Source organism: Arachis ipaensis, chromosome B3, assembly GCF_059453495.1.
Source record: "Arachis ipaensis isolate K30076 ecotype BB chromosome B3, ASM5945349v1, whole genome shotgun sequence".
Classification (NCBI taxonomy): Eukaryota; Viridiplantae; Streptophyta; class Magnoliopsida; order Fabales; family Fabaceae; genus Arachis; species Arachis ipaensis.
Window position 1 is genome coordinate 134,262,961 of NC_142438.1, and position 21,478 is coordinate 134,284,438.

General features: G+C 38.0%; 2 protein-coding genes across 2 annotated transcripts; one reads left to right on the forward strand and one right to left on the reverse strand.

The window, feature by feature from the left end:
* The first annotated feature begins 5,796 nt into the window (after positions 1–5,796).
* On the forward strand, positions 5,797–11,779 carry HESO1 (Nucleotidyltransferase family protein). The gene is made up of 9 exons (XM_016334697.3): positions 5,797–6,249; positions 6,774–7,084; positions 7,767–7,931; positions 9,189–9,367; positions 9,452–9,547; positions 9,688–9,757; positions 10,539–10,669; positions 10,910–11,020; positions 11,128–11,779. The coding sequence occupies exons 2-9, from the start codon at positions 6,946–6,948 to the stop codon at positions 11,557–11,559; spliced, it is 1,323 nt and encodes a 440-aa protein (XP_016190183.1). The 5' UTR covers positions 5,797–6,249; positions 6,774–6,945; the 3' UTR covers positions 11,560–11,779.
* A 7,045-nt stretch (positions 11,780–18,824) lies between these two features.
* LOC107631296 (protein phosphatase 2C 37) lies at positions 18,825–20,994 on the reverse strand. Its single transcript, XM_016334696.3, has 4 exons — positions 20,365–20,994; positions 19,932–20,255; positions 19,705–19,810; positions 18,825–19,574 (listed from the first exon to the last, which is right to left on the reverse strand). Exons 1-4 carry the CDS (start codon positions 20,872–20,874, stop codon positions 19,213–19,215), a joined length of 1,302 nt encoding a protein of 433 aa, XP_016190182.1. The 5' UTR covers positions 20,875–20,994; the 3' UTR covers positions 18,825–19,212.
* Between the last annotated feature and the right edge of the window lie 484 nt (positions 20,995–21,478).

Here is a 21,478-nt window from a genome sequence, read left to right on the forward strand (position 1 = left end):
TTAGGGAGGATGTCGAATTTTAGGTATTTGACTAAGGGGTTCATCCATCCGAGGTTTAATCCGACCACTTCAAAGACTTCTAGTGTGTCTTCTGTTTTTACCACTGAGGGTTCCTGGAGGGTCTCTTGAATCAAGCTTCTGTTATTTCCTCCTGGCTTGGTACTTGCTAGCTTGGATAGGGCGTCTGCTCTGCTGTTTAGATCCCGAGTTATGTGCTTCACCTCAGTTTCTGTAAAGCGCCCCAAGAGCTCCGAGGCTTTCTCCAAGTACCTTTTCATAGTTGGGTCTTTTGCCTGGTACTCCCCATTTATTTGAGAGGTCACCACCTGGGAGTCGCTGTATACCATCACTTTCGTAGCACCGACTTCTTCAGCCAGCTTCAATCCTGCGATCAAGGCTTCGTATTCTGCCTGATTATTTGAAGCTGGGAATTCGAACTTGAGGGAAACTTCTATCTGGGTTCCCCTTTCATCTACCAATATTATGCCTGCGCCGCTTCCTGTTTTATTGGAGGATCCATCCACGTAGAGTTCCCAGGTAGTCGGTTTGTCCTCTTGATCCCCTGCATATTCAGCAACGAAGTCGGCGAGGCACTGGGCTTTAATCGCCGTCCGAGTTTCATACTTTAAGTCGAACTCAGAGAGCTCTATTGCCCATTGCACCATTCTTCCTGCAATATCCGTTTTTTGGAGGATCTGCTTCATGGGTTGGTTCGTGCGGACTCTTATTGTGTGAGCCTGAAAGTAAGGCCGTAGCCTTCGAGAGGCTATTACTAAGGAGTAGGCAAACTTTTCTAATTTGTGGTACCTTAGCTCAGGGCCCTGTAGAACTTTACTGATGAAGTAGATTGGGTGTTGCCTGACCTCCTCTTCTCTTATCAAGGCTGCTGAGACAGCCCTGTCTGCTACGGAGAGGTATAGGATGAGGTCTTTTCCGGCTATAGGTCGGGTCAAGATAGGAGGCTGGCTCAAAAACTTTTTGAACTCCTGGAACGCCTCCTCGCATTCGGGGGTCCACTCAAACTGGTGCCCCTTTTTTAGTAGGGAGAATAGTGGAAGGGATCTTAATGCTGATCCCGCCAAAAATCTGGAGAGAGCTGCTAGTCGGCCATTCAGCTGTTGGACTTCTCTCAAACAAGTCGGGCTTTTCATCTCTAAGATAGCTCTACACTTGTCGAGATTGGCTTCGATCCCTCTTTGTGTTAGCATGAATCCTAGAAATTTTCCTGCCTCCACTGCGAAGGCGCACTTTGCAGGGTTTAGTCTCATCCCGTGCAACCTTATGGTATCAAAGACTTGTGAGAGGTCGGATAGGAGGTCCACTTCTTCCTTGGTTTTTACCAGCATATCGTCGACATAGGCTTCCATTAAGCTCCCTAAGTGGGGGGCAAACACCTTATTCATCAGCCTCTGATATGTGGCCCCTGCATTTTTCAATCCAAATGGCATGACCACGTAGCAATAGTTGGCTCTGGGCGTGATGAATGATGTTTTTTCCTGGTCTGGTTCGTACATCGGGATTTGGTTATACCCTGAGTAGGCGTCCATGAATGACAGGTATTGATACCCCGAGCTAGAGTCCACTAGGGCGTCAATGCTTGGTAGTGGATAGGGGTCCTTGGGACATGCCTTATTTAAGTCGGTGTAGTCGACGCACATTCTCCATTTACCATTTTGTTTTTTGACTAGCACTACATTGGCTAGCCATGTTGGGTATTTGACTTCTCTGATGAAGCCGGCTTCTAGGAGCGCCTGCACTTGTTCTTCTACTACTAGGGCTCGCTCTGGGCCGAGCTTGCGTCTTCTTTGTTGTACAGGTCGAGACCCTGAGTAGACCGAGAGCTTGTGAGACATGAGCTCGGGATCTATCCCAGGCATGTCGGAGGCCTTCCAGGCGAAGAGATCGGAGTTATCTCTTAGGAGCCTAGTCAACCCTTGTCTTAGGGTTTCCCCTAGGTTGGCTCCTATGTGAGTGTTTTTTCCTTCCTCTTCGCCGACCTGAATTTCCTCAGTTTTTCCCCCGGGCTGTGGTCGTAGCTCTTCTTTAACCCTTGCTCCCCCGAGCTCTATTGTGTGGACTTCTCTGCCTTTTCCTCTCAGGTTTAGGCTTTCATTGTAGCATTTCCTTGCCAGCTTCTGATCTCCCCTCACCGTCGCTATTCCCGACGAGGTCGGGAACTTCATGCATAGGTGGGGTGTCGATACCACCGCTCCAAGTCGATTAAGGGTAGCCCTGCCGATTAAAGCATTATAAGCCGACCCCACGTCGATGACTATGAAGTCTATACTCAGAGTCTTTGATTTTTCCCCCTTTCCAAAGGTGGTGTGGAGGGGTAAAAATCCTAGTGGCTTTATCGGCGTGTCACCTAATCCGTATAAGGTGTCGGGGTAGGCTCTTAACTCTTTCTCATCTAAACCTAGCTTGTCGAAAGCGGGCTTAAAGAGGATGTCTGCTGAGCTTCCTTGGTCTACTAGGGTTCTGTGTAGATGGGCATTTGCCAGGATCATAGTAATTACCACTGGGTCATCGTGCCCAGGGATTACTCCTCGCCCGTCTTCCTTTGTGAATGAAATGGTCGGAAGATCGGGGGACCCCTCTTCGACCTGGTAGACTCTCTTGAGATGTCTTTTTCGGGAGGATTTTGTGAGTCCCCCTCCCGCAAATCCTCCTGAGATCATATGGATATGTCTCTCCGGAGTTTGTGGTGGTGGATCTCTTCTATCCGCATCTTCTCGCTTTCTTTTTCCATGACCGTCCGACCTTTCTATGAGATATCTGTCAAGCCGACCTTCTCTGGCTAGCTTTTCTATCACATTTTTAAGGTCGTAACAGTCGTTTGTGGAGTGTCCATATATCTTATGGTACTCGCAGTAATCACTGCGGCTCCCCCCTTTTTTATTCTTGATGGGTCTGGGGGGAGGCAGCCTTTCAGTATTGCAAATTTCTCTGTATACGTCCACTACAGGAACTTTCAATGGAGTATAAGAGTGATATTTTCTTGGCCTATCAAGGCCGAGCTCTTCCTTCTTCTTCGCTTCCCTCTCCCTTTCTTTCGTTGAGGGAGGGGGCCCGATTCGCAAACTCGGGTCTCTTAGCCTAGCGTTTTCTTCCATATTGATGTACTTTTCAGCTCTTTCCTGTACATCATTTAAAGAGGCGGGGTGTCTTTTTGATATGGACTGTGAGAAGGGACCTTCTCTAAGACCATTGACTAGCCCCATGATGACCGCTTCGGTGGGCAGGTCTTGAATCTCCAAACATGCTTTGTTGAATCTTTCCATATAGGCCCGTAAGGACTCCCCTACCTCCTGTTTTATTCCCAGGAGGCTTGGTGCATGTTTTACTTTGTCCTTCTGGATGGAGAACCTCATCAAGAATTTTCTTGAGAGGTCTTCAAAACTGGTAATTGACCTCGGAGGGAGACTGTCGAACCACTTCATCGCTGCTTTGGACAAGGTTGTCGGGAAAGCTTTGCATCGCGTAGCGTCTGAAGCATCGGTCAGATACATCCGACTTTTAAAGTTGCTCAGATGATGCTTTGGATCGGTGGTTCCATCGTAGAGGTCCATATCGGGGCTTCTAAAGTTTCTCGGAACTTTTGCCCTCATTATGTCCTCGCTAAACGGATCTTTCTCTCCTAAGGGAGAATCTTCTCTATCGCCTTGGGAATTCCGACCCTTGAGGGAGGATTCTAACTTTAAGAGTTTTCTTTCTAACTCTTTTCGTCGCTCCATCTCCTCTTTTAGGTTCTTTTCAGCTTCCCTTTGTCGTTCCCGCTCCTGCTCTAGCTGCTCGAGGCGGCTATGAATTAGCCCCATAAGCTCACTAGCGAGAGGGGGTCCTTCTTTTTCTGACTCGCGCCCCTCCGAGGAGTTTGCCTTCGGATTTTTTATTCCGGAAGTACCTTCCTTATTTTGATCATTAGCTTCCTGGTGGAGGTTCTGATCTGCTTCATTGTTTCCGGTGTTCAAATTCTCTTGATCAGAATCTGTCTCCACATGCCCTTCTTCAGGGGATCTTTCCGCCATCACTGGTCAATCTCTCGGGTCCCCGGCAACGGCGCCAATGTTACGATGGGTAACCGGAGATTAGTGGGCCGGATGACGTTGGTTGGCCTAAACGCGTGAGGGAGGTGGCTATCGAATGCACCTGAAACTCGGTGTTCCTCCGTCCGACTTGTGCGTGTGGAAGAATGGGGGGTGGTACCTGCAAAGACACTCCAATGCCTAAGTTAGCGAGAGTGTGAGCAAGTTGAGAATGTATTGGAACTTAGTGATACCTGAGGGATGTCAGGGTATTTATAGTGGTGAACCAATAACCACCGCTGAAGTAGTGCCACCTTTTTAGGTGGATAACCGTTCCCATATCTTAGGGAGGTTAAGATATGGCTCTATGAAGTGGTTAGAGAGTTTCTAGGGGCGGTTACTCATTCGAATGAGTGTTATCTGCCAGCTAACCCTCGTATCCGACTTCTTTCGAGTAGGTCGTGTTCGGTACCGACTTCTGGGGATGAAGGCCGGTACTGGGGGAGGGCCAACCCCTTTGGGTTGGGCTTCTTTGCTTGGATCCTGGGTCCTAGTTATTGGGTCAGGGTATGAACAACCATGTAATATTATTTACATAAAAATATATTATTATTATTATTATTATTATTATTATATATATATATTAGTTTTAAATTTTTACCGTGTATCTTTCTAATATATATTTTTGTATTTCTTCTTTTAAACATTTATTATATATAATTTGGAGAGAATAATAATATTGTGATTAATAATTAATTAATTAGAATAAAAATGTAATTATTTAAAAAAAATTAATTTTGAATTAATTTTATATCTCTTCTTTTAAAAATTATTTTTTTCAAAATAATTGAATCTTTGGAGAGGAGAGAATGCTCTAATTTTAAAGAGAAAGATTGAATTTCAATTGCAATGAGAGAGTAATACATGACATATTTTAGTTATAAAATTAATAATATAAAATAAATAATAGATAATAAATTAATAATTAAGTAACTTTTATTGATCCAACATTTAAATTTTTAGTGTTACCACTCAATAGAATTTTTTTTCCTTCACATAAAAGGCCCACTACTTTATCCTGCAGTAATTTCTAACATGTAACTTGGGCTTGGTTTGATAAATCTTTTTGAAGAGGTGCTTGTACTTTTTAAAAGCTTAAGCTCTTCATTTTGTGTTTGGTAAATAAAAAAGATCATATGCTTGTGCTTGCAGCTTTTAAAAGATTGTGGTACTTTTGAAAGCACCTAGGATAGAGATTTTTAAAGTTGGCTTGTGCTTTTCAAAATTTTAAAGTCTAATGTAACATGTTAACTAATTTTCAAATTTAATGTTTACGTTTATGTCTATTATAGTATTTTTAAATTTTAAAAGCTATTTTACCAAACACAATTGATGTTGCTTATATTTATTAAAAGTTATTTTTGATTTGATTTATCAAACATAAATACTACAACTTTTAAAAAACCATCTTTTAAAAATTAACTTTTATAAGCTACTTTTAAAAAGTAAAAGCTTTACCAAACTAAACCATCATCAAATTCCCCTAACAACTTGCATACTTTTCTCCACATGTCATGTATTTATAGGTCAATTAAATCTTAGTCATTCTTAACTATTATAATCTTGGCCAGTAAGACCTAATAATAATACTACTAATAACATGACAATATGAAAAAATTAATAATAACAGAATCAGTCAATCAGATGTTTAACCCATAGGGAGTTCCAATTTCCAGCCCGAAATTTTGCGTTTGGAAATTGGAACCTCTCTATTGCTGTTGGTAGTTGGTGAGGACTGAGGTGAAGTCTTCTTAATTCATGAGAATCACACTCCACATTCCACAGAACCATTTTCAAAGCAATGACCGATAGTGGACTCGTTAACCCCTCCTTTCCTTTTTTTTTCCCGCTTCCAAAATCATATCTTTGCCATCTTTAATAATTAATCAAACATCAACAGGGACTTGTCGATCTCAAAATGGGGCCTTCCAAAAAAAAGGTGGATAGAATATTACTGTTATGATGAAATGGAAAACCCCTCCTCCTAAGTTATGCTCTCGTAGACAGATATTCATAAATACCAACTGTTACTTCGCACTACTATAGCTCTCCAAGTTCCCTCCTTTCTCACTTGTAACGATTCCGACGTGAGTTTTTCTGCGACCCTTTTTGGCTTTCTTCGTTCGAAACCCTCCACGCCCTTCAAAATCCCACCTTGGACCAGGCAATTAATTTTCCTTCATTGCTCTCTTCCTCTTTCTATGTTGCCTTTCTTTTTAATGTTAAAGATTAATTCGGTGTTCATTGAGATTGGTTTGTGCTAGCTTGCCGGATTCGGTAAGTCACGGGTTTTGGAGTTTTTTTCTTTTTCTTTTTTGGGCTCGTGGGAGTTTGTGATTGGAATTGGAATTTTTGAAGTTCTGTGGTTCTGCTCATGCCATTCCCCCCCAAAGGTTGTGTGACATTGTGTTGGATGAGTTAGGTATGACATGGCATGTTTCTCGATTGCAGAGTGCCATTGATGATCAATCTTTTATGTGGATAAGTAGTTTTGTGATTGAGTGATGTTTGAGCTAGGCTGCTAGAAAATTAGAGGGGATGAAACAACTGATGAATTGTTTGTGCCTTAGATTATGAATTCTGGATATCTTCTGGTTTTAATATCTTCTATTTTTATTGTTATTATATGCACTCATTTAATTTGTTAGCCTATGCTGCAGTCATTAACTGTATGAACAATGATATCAGGTCACTAATGCTGCTTCAAGGTTTCACAGGATTTGCAATGTTTCAAGATTCCTAAGCATGTCAATTTTGATCCTTTTGTCTTCAGTTTGTCCATCTAGTGCTGCATAAAACCACTATTGCAGTTGTTTCATTGCTACATTAACTGCTATACACAGTTATCGAGATATAAAAAATGAGCAAATATGGTATGCTGGACAATGTTTTAAATGATATACTTAAGGCAGTGACACCCTTGCAAGAAGATTGGGCAGTTCGATTTGGGATTATTAATGATCTACGATTAGTTGCAGAATCTGTCGAAAGCCTGAGAGGTGAACTTCCTGAAATTTTTTTTTTTTCTGTTCCCACCTCTTTTTCTCTTTTGCTTCCTTTCTCTTTTCTTTTCTATTCTTTTCTTTTTTTTCCCTCCTAAATCTTGGTCTTGCAGTGTTGATTTAGCATAAGTAATGAAAAGAGATTGATAAAGACAATGGAAGTATTTCCGTTCTTATATTGCAGTTCCATGCATGAACATAGCTTCTAGTTTGATCCATGAAAGTTTGTAAACAAAACAGTTTCTTCACTAACTAACATGGTTCTTGACCAACAAGTTGGTTCATCCACAAGTCTTATTCCTGAAAATTGGCTGTGAAGTTATTGTTCCATTTCTAAAGTTAAAAATGTGCATTTCTTCTTTTTAGGCATATAATCCAACTTTCTTATATGACTATAACATTGATGCAATAAATTGTTGTTTTCTCCCCCATTCAATAAAATGAATTATCAAAGATGCCAAACTAGTTTGTTGCTTGAAGGTTTCTCCTATAAATAATTGAAAGTAAGATGAATTTTATTGTCTTTCACTCAGAACAATTATTCCAACATTTAGTTTTCATTATTTAATTTGGGTATCATAAATGTTTACAGATGGATTCCCATGATATACCATGAAGTTTTCCATCAATTTTGAAATTAAAGAATTAAAACTCGTATTTTACTCAATTTTTGGAACAGGAGCAACCGTGGAGCCATTTGGGTCGTTCGTGTCTAATCTCTTTACGCGCTGGGGTGACTTGGATATCTCGATTGAGTTATCAAATGGTTCACATATTTCATCTGTTGGGAAAAAACATAAACAAACATTATTGGGGGATCTTTTAAAGGCTTTGAGAACAAAAGGTGAAATTTTCTTAAACTTCTGTCACTTAGCTGTACAGAAATAGATGATAGGTTAACCATTTAGGTGCATGGTCCATTTTTCTTTTAGTTCGATAATTTCTTTCTTCGTATTCACACAACAGAAGAAATAGGTTATAAAGGTTGATGAATAACCCCCCCCCCCCCCTCCCCCCTCTTCTTTCTTCATTCAAACTAAACTTAAATAAGTTTTTATTAAATAGCAATACAAGAAGTGGTAGTTGAAAACACAAACTACTGTATATTAATGAAGTGATGATTATGCATAATGTACTCTTCTAGATTTACAAATAAATCTACAATATGTACAATTGGAATATCATAGATTTATTTAGTTGTTTTAGCTTATTCATGGATTGTAGAGGGTAAAACTGTTGTCATATGTTACCTGAAATTGTTATTTGCATGTAATTTTTTGACAAATATGCTTAGACTTGATAGGGTAATGTAGTTATATGACTAATTTTTAAGGTTAGGAAAAGAGGAGGGGACTTCTCTTTAAAATTCTGACCTGTTTGATGTCAAGATGCACATTTTATCTTGGCTCACCTGAAAAAGATATATATATATATATATATATATATATATATATATATATATATATATATATATATATATACATATATATGAAGCAAAATTTTGCTTCAGAATCTGTACAAATAACATTGATTAAGGATCTTAATCGTCAACAAGTTGCTTTATAGCATCACGTGGAATATAAGATTTAATATTATTGTTGTTGCTGCTGCTGTTGTTGTCGTTGTTAAAAGAAGAATATTATTAAGACAGGGTAAAGGATGTTACAAGAGGATGGGAGGATAAGAGACCCTCCTAACAAAAAATAAGTGACAAAAAATCAGTAAAGCGTACCTACCAATCTCTTCACTTGTTTGAGAGGAAAACTCCTCTAAAAAGATATCCCGTCAATATGTTGATAACTTCATAATACCAAAAGAAACCAAAGAATCACTTGTACTTTTGGGTGAAGCATTATTATGGAAAGGTCTCAGTCCAACACGATTTTTAACCATTTCATGTCAATATTGGTTCCTACTTTTAGTAGTCATTTTATTTGAATTAGTTAGATTTTAGATTTCCATTTCTAGTGCTCATTAAGTTCTCAAATCTTCCTGGTACTTTTATGTTTTGTCAGTTTCGAAACCAAAATAAACATATGGGAATGGAATTTACCAGTTTATTTTTTGTCTTGATACATTTTGAAATAACATTAATTTGCAGGTGGGTGGAACAACTTGCAGTTCATAATCAATGCACGAGTTCCCATTTTAAAACTTAAACGCTACCCACCGGGCATATCTTGTGATATTTCGATTAATAACCTGCAGGGCCAAATGAAATCCAAGATACTACTTTGGATCAACAAAATAGATGGCCGCTTCCATGATATGGTTTTACTGGTACCTTCTTGTGGCTGAAATAGGAGTTCTTTGCAATGACAGACTTCTGCTCGATTCATATTTCATCCTTTCTAGTTTGTGTAGGTCAAGGAATGGGCCAAAGCACATAAAATCAATAACCCAAAAACTGGAACGTTCAATTCTTATTCCCTCAGTTTACTTGTAATCTTTCACTTTCAGGTACTTGTAGTCGCGTATTACATATTTCTTTTGTCCCTCCTAGCTAGGGGTTCTGAGGGATAAGGGGTTTGTGCAGCCAAAACTAGGAAATATTTAATAGCCTTCTCTATTGACATTATTTTTTTTCCCTTCTTTTTCAGACTTGTGTTCCTGCAATTTTACCACCACTCAAAGATATATACCCTGGCAATATGGTCGATGATCTTATAGGTACATTCCATCTTTGATTGATTGTGAGGCATCATGATTTATTTATTTACTTTTTGTGTGGGATGGGGGTGTGAATTTTGTTGAAGCTGAACTCGTTTGTAGAAATTTTGGATTTACAAATTGTTTGCATGCATTCAACATTAAGAATTATTTATTCCATGGTGCATACAACTTATTGCAATGCAAATAGTTCAACATGCTCCTGGTATAGTGGTATCTCCTTCTCCTCACATTAATTTTACACTATCCATGTGCGGTTTTCTTTCTTCTATTTTTTAAAATGAATTTAAAGAATTAATCCTTTATGTCAAAGTCGTGAATGCAGTCAACAGGATTAATTATGGATCATGGTGTCTTATTTTAATATTTCATAGAAATTTGGCGTTTGGTTGATAAACAGTTAATTGGCTGCTGCAGGCTTTGAGTGATGACTTTTACTTTCTTTAGTTTTTATGTTGTTCCGTCAATTTTCTTTTATCCAACGACTTTTTTCTTTAAATTTGTGTATTTATTTTTGTCTTGGACATAAGATTTGCCCTCCTTAAATAATCTCCCTTGCAAATTGCAATGCACTTCGTCTGAACACCACTTGAGGGCCAAGTACCTAAAACTTGTTCATGTGATAATCAACCAGCACCCTTTGCCATTTTTTTGTCTGGATTTATTGGCCTGGAAGGTTGCAAAACGCTTGCTGTCTCTTAAAACAGTGTTAATATGTGAATTGTGAAGCTATGTATACAAGAATAATTATGTAATTGTTTGTTATGTATAATTCGTACAGGTGTTAGAGCTGATGTGGAGGATCTTATTGCAGAAACATGTGATACCAATATAAACAGATACATATCAGACAAGTCCAGGCCGAAAAACAAAAAATCATTGGCTGAACTTTTTGTTGAATTCCTAAGAAAGGTAGATCATCATCTTCTTCCTGATTTCTGCATTGTCTTTGGTATTGTTAAGAGGCATTTGAGACTGTGTCTCTTTTTTCCCCCAAATTCTTTTAATACCATTGAAAAATATTGCATCTTTTGGTTTGTGACTGATTGTGTGGCTCTGTTTTGTGATTAATTTCCTCAATCTATATGGTACGGCCTTCTAGGCATTAGTCACACTATAGTGATGATTACAGCATGTTGCATGTTCATGCAGTTTGCTCAGATGGATTCATGGGCATCAAAGATGGGAATTTCACCACATACTGGACAATGGGAGCAGATAAAGGACAACACGAGATGGTTGCCGAAGACTTATGCGATATTTGTACTACTCTGCTCACTTGAACAATCTTAAACTGTATCATGCATACTTTTTGTAGCTCTAATTTTACTCTCTGCATCTGCATCTGCATCTGCCTTATGGTTGGTTAGGTTGAGGATCCTTTTGAGCAGCCACAAAATACTGCAAGATCTGTCAGCAGTGGACATCTACCAAAGATAGCGAAGGCATTTCTAGAGACGTATAGCATACTCATCTCAAAGAGTCAGACTCCAAACTCTCTCCTGATCTACTTGGCACCACCCCATGTGTCGAGATACATTATGAAACCTGCTATCCCAAATTATGGTGGTGGTTACCTTCACCCACCTCAGCCTCAATTTCCAAGACCTGTACGGCCACAACCACCCCCACAGCGTCATCCTCAGCAACCACCACAGCATCGCATTCAAAATGGCAGTGAAGGATCAAGCTCCAACGGTTCAACTTCAGGTGGCAGTAAAGGATCAAGTTCAATATCGAGAGCACTGCCTATGCAGGCACAAAAAAGGCAGCAGATATGGAGGCCAAGGATCATCCAATAGATGAGTTGGCAGCCAAAAATACAGTCTCTAATTACATGTTTCAACACTTGCTTTCCGGTATACAAGTAACTAGTGTCATGTGATTTGTTGTGTTATAAGATAGATTATAGCTAGCTTGATATTTTTTGCCCTCAGGGGATCCAAAAGTGATAAACATTATGAATGTCACTTAAAACATTTTTTTGGTGGGGAATTATAATTGACATTTGATTGCTGGATTATGCTCAGCTCTATTTTGGAATTTAGACAGCAAGCAGGATAATTAGTTTTACATTTGTTTTGCATTATCAAGAAAGATTAAAAAGGAAAATAGAAGGATAATTAGTATCAACATCAAAAAGAAAATAATGTGAGGATAATATGTGGTGCAAGTTATACAAGTCACGGGAATAAGAGTGGGTGATTGATAGAGTGAATAAAAACGAGAGAAAAAGGGAAGAGACATTGAATGATGATAATTATCCTCTTACTATTAATATTAATAAAGATATTTGGTTATTAACTTATTACAGTATTTAACAAATTTAGTCATAAATTGTTGGTGGCTGGAACTCTCAAAATCATTTTGGCCCAATAATTCCGTTTAAATAGGAGTGACATCACATTACAACTTTTTATTCATAAAACCATAATTTTAGAAACAAATTGACATGAACATTGAACCCCGTGAAATTCATCATTTAGCATCTTTGGGAAGTCATTAATTATTATTTCATGTTCTTTTCATTATCTTTTCCCACATCAATTAGACTGGACCAATCAGCTTAACACAAAAATGCATGTCCAAAAGCTAAAATTGGCTGCGAAATTGAAGTGTGAATGTGGGGAATGAGTAATGCAATAATCACTTAAAAAATATCCCTACTAATTCCTATGTTCATTTCAAATAGTAGTTGCAGCCTGATAAGTCATGACTCATAAGCACCATATAAGTTTGTCATGATCAAATTATTGCAACATGCATAACCAAGTCCCTTGGCCCTTTGATTTCAATATCAAGAAAGATCCATAACTCATATCATGACACCCAAATTAGGTAAGCTAATCAGGTATAAAGAACGTTAATGGTGATTATATATGAGTCTAAATGTCAAATTCAGTGCTTTTTTTCACACACACAAAAAAAAGTGAAAAAGAATAATATGGGATTCGTAGATACAACTAGTCCATGGTAGACACCAAAAAAAAAATAACTAACTAGTCCATGGCCCAACAATCAAAAGGAGCAATCAGCATCAAATCAAAAGGAAGTATAGTCTATGAAAGAAAAAAAAAAGGAAATCTAGTCTGTCTCAAGAGAAAAAAGACAGTGATAGAGAGAGGAAAATCTAGTCCAGCTAATAGATGGTGACATAAAAAGAGAATTAAAATCTACGTGTCTACCTTCGATTCAATTTTGTAGATGAGCTTCCATATGTTTGGTTCATCAGTTACATTGGTTTGTTTGAGGTGATTAACGGGGTGGAATCTAACAGGCAGGGACACCCAAAAACCTTTTTTTTTTAAGAATTTAATGGTGATACACTCTAAAGCATTTTACACATTCATGTACTAAAATTAAATTTTATTTTTAAAAAAATATTATTAGAATTTTTTAAATATGGTTGAATTTTCTTTTTCTTTTTCCTGTCATATTACGGATAAAAAATAGACTGTGTCGTATTGATTTAAATTATCAAATTTATTTTCTAAATTATGGAAAAAAAAAAAAGCATCAAAGAAATCACTATATGACTCAGACTATAATTAATTTTAAACTTTTGATGTGTCGAGTTTTTGGCTTGCCAATTCACGTACGGTACGGGAGGGAACTATAGGAATAGCAATATAGCATAACAGCAATATCCTCTATCCATCCACGACACTTAAAAGGGACTCCCAACAAAGAACAGTGTACTTGTTATTACTGGCAACTTATTAGACATTGTACTCGCCAAATCGCATTTTTCAAATAACAGATGTATATATTTTCATATGATATAAAAATATAAAACCAAAAGTTTTGTGAAAACTTCTTTTGTAGATTTTCTACTCTGACCTGATATATATTTTAATTTAAAAATACACGTGTATAAAAAATTAGTCAATTCGTATTTGTATATAAATAAAAAATTTGATGTGCACAAAAAATTAACAATCATATTTTTTTTGTATAAATAAATGTATTATATATATATATATATATATATATATATATATATGATAAAATTGTAAAAGAATAAGAAAAAAAAAAGAATGCGAATTTTTATTGATTATTGATTGATTGGATTGTATTGAATTGAAGTGTAAACTGTGAAGGTAAAATTAAGTATATATAGAGTATTGGCCTATGAAAGATAAAAGCGCGAATTTTTATTGATTATTGATTGATTGGATTGTATTGAATTGAAGTGTAAACTATGAAGGTAAAACTAAGTATATATAGAGCATTGGCCTATGAAAGATAAAAGCAAATAAAGATAAGATAGAGATAAAGATAAAGATAACTATAAGATAAGATAAAGACTAAAATTATAATTGAATTTGTGTATTCTGTTGGGCTGAATTTGTGGGCCGTGAGACGTCTTTATTGTTGTCATGGGCTAAGGTGGAAGAGTAGTTTAATACGCCCTCGCAAGTTAGAGGATGAAAGATGTCAAGAATACTAAGCTTATTCAGACTAAGATGGAAGGGTTGAGGAGACAAAGGCTTGGTAAAGATGTTAGCTAGTTGCCCAGAAGAGGGAATTGGGAGAAGTTTCATCACTCCAGCTTGAGCTTTTTATCGAACCAAATGACAATCAACCTCTAAATGTTTGGTCCGTTCATGAAAAATCGGGTTAGCAGCAATATGAAGAGCACATTATCACAATATAAAACTGGTGGGTGGATATGAGAGATGCGTAAAAATTGTAACACATTTAGTATCCATTGAAGTTCACAAGTTGTGTTGGCAAGTGCACGATATTCTGCTTCCGTGGATGAGCGGGCAACGGTGGTTTGTTTCTTGGTCTTCCAAGAGACTAAAGAACTGCCTAAGAAGAAACAATAACCTGTTAAAGATCGCCGAGTGTCAGGACATCCGACCCAATCAGAGTCACTGAAGCCGAGAAGCCAAATTTCTAATTCCCTTGGAAAGAAAAGTCATTTGCCAGGACTAGTTTTCAGATATCGTAACACATGCTTGGCAGCTTGAAGATGAGATTCAGTAGGAGATGCCATGAATTGACTTAATTGTTGAGTGGCATACATGATTTTCGATCGAGTAGTAGTGAGATAGATAAGACGGCCAACCAAACGGCGATATACAAAAGGGTCGGATAGCATGGGACTTTTGTCTTGATATAGTCTTGTGGTACTATCCATTGGAACAGAGGCAGGTTTAGCACCTAATAAACCAGAATCCTCCAAAAGATCAAGACAATATTTTCTCTGAGATAAGCAAATTTCTTTCTCTGATTGAGCAACCTCAATACCCAAAAAATATTTTAATAGGCCCAAGTCTTTAATTCGGAAGTGTTGGTGCAAAATAGACTTAGTGGCAGTAAGTTTAGAAATGGAATTACCAGTGAGAACAATGTCGTCAACATAGACTAAAAAGATGGAAATTTGATCACAAATGAATTTGACAAATAGACTATAATCAGATGAGATCTGCTAATATCCATGAGATAGCAAAAGATGAAAAAGTTTGTCATACCACATACGATTAGATTGTCGTAAACCATACAGTGACTTTAGTAGCTTACAGCATTGATTCGGTTGAGGAGATGTAAATCCGGGTGGCAGAATCATATAAACATCCTCAGAAAGATCCCCATGTAAGAAAGCATTATTGACATCCAACTGATGTATGGGCCAATGCTTCATAGAGGCCAATACTAAAACTAATCTGATGGTGGCAGGCTTGATAACAGGAGAAAAAGTTTCCAAGAAATCAACACCTTCAGTTTGAGTGAACTCTTTAGCCACAATGCGTGCTTTATATCGATCAACTGAACCATCAGGCTTGCGTTTGATACGATAGACCCATTTACAGCCAACCGACTTAACCCCTGCAGGGCAATCAACAAGACGCCAAGTTTTGTTCAGCTCAAGAGCATTCAACTCATCTTTCATAGCACTACGCTAATTAGAGTGTTGATTGGCGTCCTTAAAAGACTTTGGCTCAACGTCATAATGTAGGGATAAAAGAAACTTTTTATGTGAAGATGAAAGAGAAGAAAAAGACATGACTGAAAATAAATGATACTTGCACTTTGAGAGAGATTGATTTGTAGAGATGAGAGAAGAATTACACAAGTAATCAGAGAGATATGTTGGAGGTCAGTGAGGCCGGTCGGAATGACGAGGATGGGGTTGCTCAGGTGGTGAAGAAGGTGACGGGGGATAAGAAGGTGATGGTGGACTGGTGTCTAGTGTTGAAAGTGATTCGATGGTCATTGGTTCAACTTGGTTAGGAAACGATAGTGAGGAAGAAGGAGAGGTTGTTGGAAAAAAATAAAGAATTAGGTGGAGTTGGGTCAATGGGTATAGGTGAGGGTTCAACTGGAAGACTAATTGAATCTTGTTTTTGAGAATGTGTGTTTGGCAATGTTGGGTTGAGTGTATGGAATTTGACATTTTTTGTGACTAAGGGCAAGATTATTTCATAAAAAATCACGTTTCTAGAAATATCAATTCTTTTATCTTCTAAAACATAAACAATATATCATTTAAAACCATGTTGAAAGTCAATAAATACAGCCTTTTTGGCTCTTGGATCAAATTTTGATCTGTTTGCCATTAGGGTAGAAACAAAACATAAGCATCCAAAAACTTTAAGGTCATGATAATTTGGTGGATGATTGAATAAAATCTCAAATGGTGTTTTAAAATTAATTGCGGATGATGAAACTCTATTAAGTAAATAAACAGCATGTCTAACAGTATAAGACCAAAAAGATGATGGTAAATTAGATTGAAACATAAGAGCACGAGCTATATTCAAAATATGTTGATGCTTGCGTTCTACCCTTCCATTTTGTTGAGGAGTTTCAACACAACTACGTTGATGAATAATGCCCTTTAAAGCATAAAAATCAGGTAAAATAAATTCTGGTCCATTATCGGAACGAATAGTTTTGACTTTGGAGTTGAATTGTGTTTCGATTAAAGTAATAAAATTTTTTATTTGATTTTGCACTTCTCCTTTTTATTTTAATAAAGTAACCCATCTAAAGCGGCTAAAATCATCAACAATAGTAAAAAAAATATTTATGATTATGAATAGAATTTTGTCGAAACGGACCCCAAATATCAAAGTGTAATAAATCAAAACTTGAATTGGCTTTGTTAAAACTTTGAGAAAATAAAAGTTTCTTTTGTTTAGAAAGATGACAAATGTCACAAGTCTCGTCATGATGCATAGAGATAAAAGAAATTTTTTATGTAAATGATTAAGTCTTTGCCCAGAAAGGTGTCCTAAACGAAAATGCTATATATTGGAAGGTGTAATGAGTGGAGATTGGATGGAATTTATGGAGTGTGTAGTGGATGAATTTTTACCGAAATTTGGTTCAAAGACATATAATCCCTCTCTCATTCTGGACAAATCAATCGTCCCCAAGTTGTTGCTCTGTAGAGTACAAGAAGAAGATAAAAAAGTGAGTTCACATATGAGTGCTGAAGTAATTTTTGAAACAGAGATAATATTAAAGTTAAAATGAAGTAAATAAAGAACATCATGAAGAACCAAGGATAGTGAAAATTGAACGATGCCTTTATAAGAAACAGTAGTTCGAGAACCATTTGGTAAATGAACAATAATAGGAGAAATTTGTGTGTAAGAAATAAACCAAGACAAATTTGATGCAATGTGATCTGTGGCACCAGAATCAATGATCCAAGTATTCAAGAATGAATCTCAATTTGAAGAATTGTTAACAGTAGAAAACGTATTGAAAGAACAAAGATAATGAGTAGTTGGACTTGACAAAAGCTCAAGTTGGTTTGAAGGACGAGCTTTTTCATTGAAAAGAAGTGTCATGAAAGAAAAGTGTTAGGCTGACGAAAGGTCCAAAAGAGACTCCGGATGAAATTATCTAGTACAGAGTAAGGAGGTTGATTATTCATAGTGAAAGGAGAGGTTGAAGGGATTTTAAAATCTGAATTGGTTGATTTATCCATGGATGTCAGCAGAGCTCATACCATGATAAAATTGCGAAAGAATAAGAAAAAAAAAAGAATGCGAACTTTTATTGATTATTGATTGATTGAATTGTATTGAATTGAAGCATAAACTATAAAGGTAAAATTAGGTATATATAGAACATTGACCTATGAAAGATAAAAGCAAATAAAAATAAGATAGAGATAAAGATAAAGATAAAGATAACTATAAGATAAGATAAGGACTAAAATTATAATTGAATTTGTATATTCTGTTGGGTTGAATTTGACTTTTTTATTGTTGTCATGGATTAAGATAGAAAAATAATTTAATATATTAAATTTATTTTTAATATATATTTTGAATTTTTTTTATACAGGATTCTATCTAGTATCTACTACTTAACCATGGTCAAGATTTAAAATTCAATATAATATATTAAGAGTCAACATATTTAACTATTTAACTAAAATATATATATATTATATATATATATTGTTTAAGTGATAAAGATAATTTTGTACCAGGCCATCTCATAAATTATCACTTTGAATTTAGAACTCTGATACCATATCATGAAACTACTTATTCTAAAAATTTTAGTTGATAGAAAAAAATAACACTAATAGTTATATCTCTAATACTAAATTGAACATCTCTAAACCTTCATTATACACTACAAATATTTTATTGACTTTATTGGCTCCTAATACTTCCTCTGGTTTAATTAAAGAATAATTCACGTATATTATCTCATACCGAGTCCGAGTGCCTTGGTACTATGTTCTACAAATGTCAAATGGCCTTTCAAGTTTCAACTATGTTCACCGATACTAATCACACAATAATGTCTATCAAAACATGTATCGGCAAGTGAGCGGAACTTCGAAAAACACAAATCTGTAATCTCCTTTGAGATGATAAACTTGAGGAATATTCCCGATCTTTTAATTACTAGATTTGGAAGTGTCTTCTGTAGATTATCGCTACAGAAATATTATTTTGAGTCAATTAAAAATCGATCTCTGCCTCTCTGATGTCTAACGAAGCAGGAATACATATTGCATATAAAAATAAAATAAGCTTAACTGGAAAGGAAACGAGAGACTCGAGATAGATAAAGAAAAGAAATAAGCTTCCACAGGTTGGTTATTCATTACCAATCTTTGCATTAATTAATCATAGTAATTATGAGATAAAACAAACTTAACTGGAACAAACTATGAACCAAAACAGAATCTATTAGACCCGTTGTGTCAACCGGCTGATTTAGTCCTTTGCTGACACAAATTCCCCACACTAAATATTTTTCCTATAATTTCATAATGCTACGATTTAATTTTCTTCCTTACTTGACTCGAGAACCTAGCTAAATACCATTACATAATCGCATTCAATAACCAAAATGCCCAACACCCCCACCGTTTTCTTCCAACAAACAAGGTCCTTCGAAAAATGGAGGGTGGCCAATGGCCATTGAAGTTAAAAGGCTATTTCATTCATTCATCCGTCGGTATCATCAATTCAATTAACGTTGTCGTTATTGTTGGGATTAGTCCGTTGTTGGCCCCTCCTCAAGTCAACTACCACCACGCTCACATTATCCTCGCTGTGCCTCGCCAGCGCCAACTTCGTCAGCAGAATGGAAGCATCTGAGCACGCCCTATCGGATCCGTCCGCTGCCACGCCACTCCCCGACGGAGACCCCGGCGGCGACGGCGGCTTCTGCGCCTTGAGACACATCCGCACCACCCCGCACGCAGTGTCATTTGACACCACGTCCCACAAACCGTCACTCGCAATAATCAAACACTCATCATCGTGTCTCCTCTCAGTAACGGTCACCTCCGGTTCCGGGATCACGTACGGTTTCAGATAATTATCCCCTGAAAGAAACAAAACGGAAATCGTTAAGTTCTAGAATGTGAACCGCCTCAGTAACGATGCGACCGTAACGCAAAATAATCATATTAAAACGCATGGTGCTAACGTGCGCAGTTGTTGCTCAACACTCACCTATGGCTCTAGACATGGCTAGCATCCCAAGCACCCTGGGAACATCCCAATAGATCACGCGCCCTCCTGCTGCTTGAACCCGGATCAGTTCGTCGGGTCGGTCAGGCTGCAATAAAAGGATTCGAATAATAGTTAGGCCACGTGTCATGCAAGCGCCAAAGTAACGTTTCTCTATTTTTATTTTTCTATTTCCCGGGAAAAATAAAATCAAGAAAGTAAGAACTGACCTTGTGATCGGAGGACAGGGGGATGGCCACGCCGTTGCGGCAGAGCACCGCGCGTGAGTCGCCGCAGTTGGAGACAACGATCTTCTCGGAGGTGACGACGGCGACAGCGGCAGTGGATCCGACAGCGTCGCAGTGTGGACTCTGAAGCTCGCAGCGGCAGGCGGAGGAGTGATTCGCCTTGCTCCAGATGTGTACGTCGTCGTCCATGCGCAAGAACCCATGCTCCATCACGGATTTCCATTCCAACTCTTGTTCATCCTTCTTCGCTCCACTGATTTCATCCTTCACAATATCATGCAGCCTCTCCTTGCACAGCGTCGCAACCTGCATACACGAAACCGGTTTAAGTTAAAACCATAACCAGATCCACTTCTACATTCTACGAGCGTATTTAAGCAACTGAAAATTGAAGCGGCTAAGCTAGAGTGCTTACATGTGAGCAACCGTGACCGTCAAACACGCCGAAGTAATGGAACCCTCTGTGACTCTCATCGCAGAAAGAAGGACGCACACAAACCGAATCCTCCATGTCTCGTCTCCTTCCGCAAACGGAAGTCACGCCGAACTTCGGACACTCTTCAAAAACCTTCTCATTTCCCAAACCTTCCGCCGTCAAACTCAACTGAGAAGAAACCTTGGACCGTTTCGTTTCCGAAACTGTGCCATCTTCGTTGTTAACCAGCTGCTTAGATCCGTCCTCCTTGTTCTGCCCGGCAACAAAGGAGCCGCGGTTCTCCGCGACGTTGCCGCGCTCCCTGGGAACCGCGCAAAGGTCCATCCTCTGCCGTTTCCGGGAAGCCTCGGGCGCCGCCACCGTCGCCACGTCGGTCATTAACCTCAAAGAAAGCAAGTCTAGGCTCCTTCGCCTGGACGGGCGTTGGCTTGGCTCGATTGGAGCCGTTGCTTCGCCTTCTCCAACAACACCACAGCAAATCCCAGCCATTCAAATTTTGAAACTCCAAAAACGATGAAATATTGAAATATCGAAACACAGGAAGAGTAGGATATATATAGAGAAGTAAGAGAGAAGAAAAAAATTTTAAAATAAAAAAATGGAGTGAATGAAGGAAAGAGGGGGGAGAAGGAGCATTTTCTACTGAAGGGGGAGGGAGGCCCAAGGTTAGGGAATTCAAGTAGGGCCCACAGTAAATGGACGGGCAGGGTGCCCGTCACCGTCAAAGAGTAGCGCGAAGCGATCTCAGCCGTTGAAGTGATCAGGGTTGGGGTTTGGCAGGGGAACACGTGGTAAGGTGGCCTTTTTGAAAAAGGGTGTACGTGGCACCAATGATTTGGATCCACGGTAGGTTTAGATGTTTTTTTTCCTTTTCTGACACGCATGTGGCCCGCTTCTTGTTATTCTCTCTCTCTTTCTTCCAATTCCAATTCGAAAACTATATCACATATCATAGTAGCTTTCAATTTCACCTTTGATTTGATTTGGTTTGAGTCTTACCCGCAAAATATTTTCCCACTTCGCATTTTTTTTCCTTTTTGTTGGTTAATTTTAGTTTTAGCTCCCTATGCATGCCACTTTTCGGTCTGTTAGG

What these genes read in the sequence shown, in the direction of transcription:
- HESO1 (XM_016334697.3), top strand. Translation starts at nt 6,946, where the DNA reads ATGAGCAAATATGGTATGCTGGACAATGTTTTAAATGATATACTTAAG. An exon ending in ATCTGTCGAAAGCCTGAGAG is followed by an intron (nt 7,085 to 7,766) that starts GTGAACTTCCTG and finishes TTTTTGGAACAG; the next exon opens with GAGCAACCGTGGAGCCATTT. An exon ending in TTGTAATCTTTCACTTTCAG is followed by an intron (nt 9,548 to 9,687) that starts GTACTTGTAGTC and finishes CTTCTTTTTCAG; the next exon opens with ACTTGTGTTCCTGCAATTTT.
- LOC107631296 (XM_016334696.3), bottom strand. Translation starts at nt 20,874, where the DNA reads ATGGCTGGGATTTGCTGTGGTGTTGTTGGAGAAGGCGAAGCAACGGCT. An exon ending in ACGGTCACGGTTGCTCACAT is followed by an intron (nt 20,256 to 20,364) that starts GTAAGCACTCTA and finishes TCGTGTATGCAG; the next exon opens with GTTGCGACGCTGTGCAAGGA. An exon ending in AGCCATGTCTAGAGCCATAG is followed by an intron (nt 19,575 to 19,704) that starts GTGAGTGTTGAG and finishes TGTTTCTTTCAG; the next exon opens with GGGATAATTATCTGAAACCG.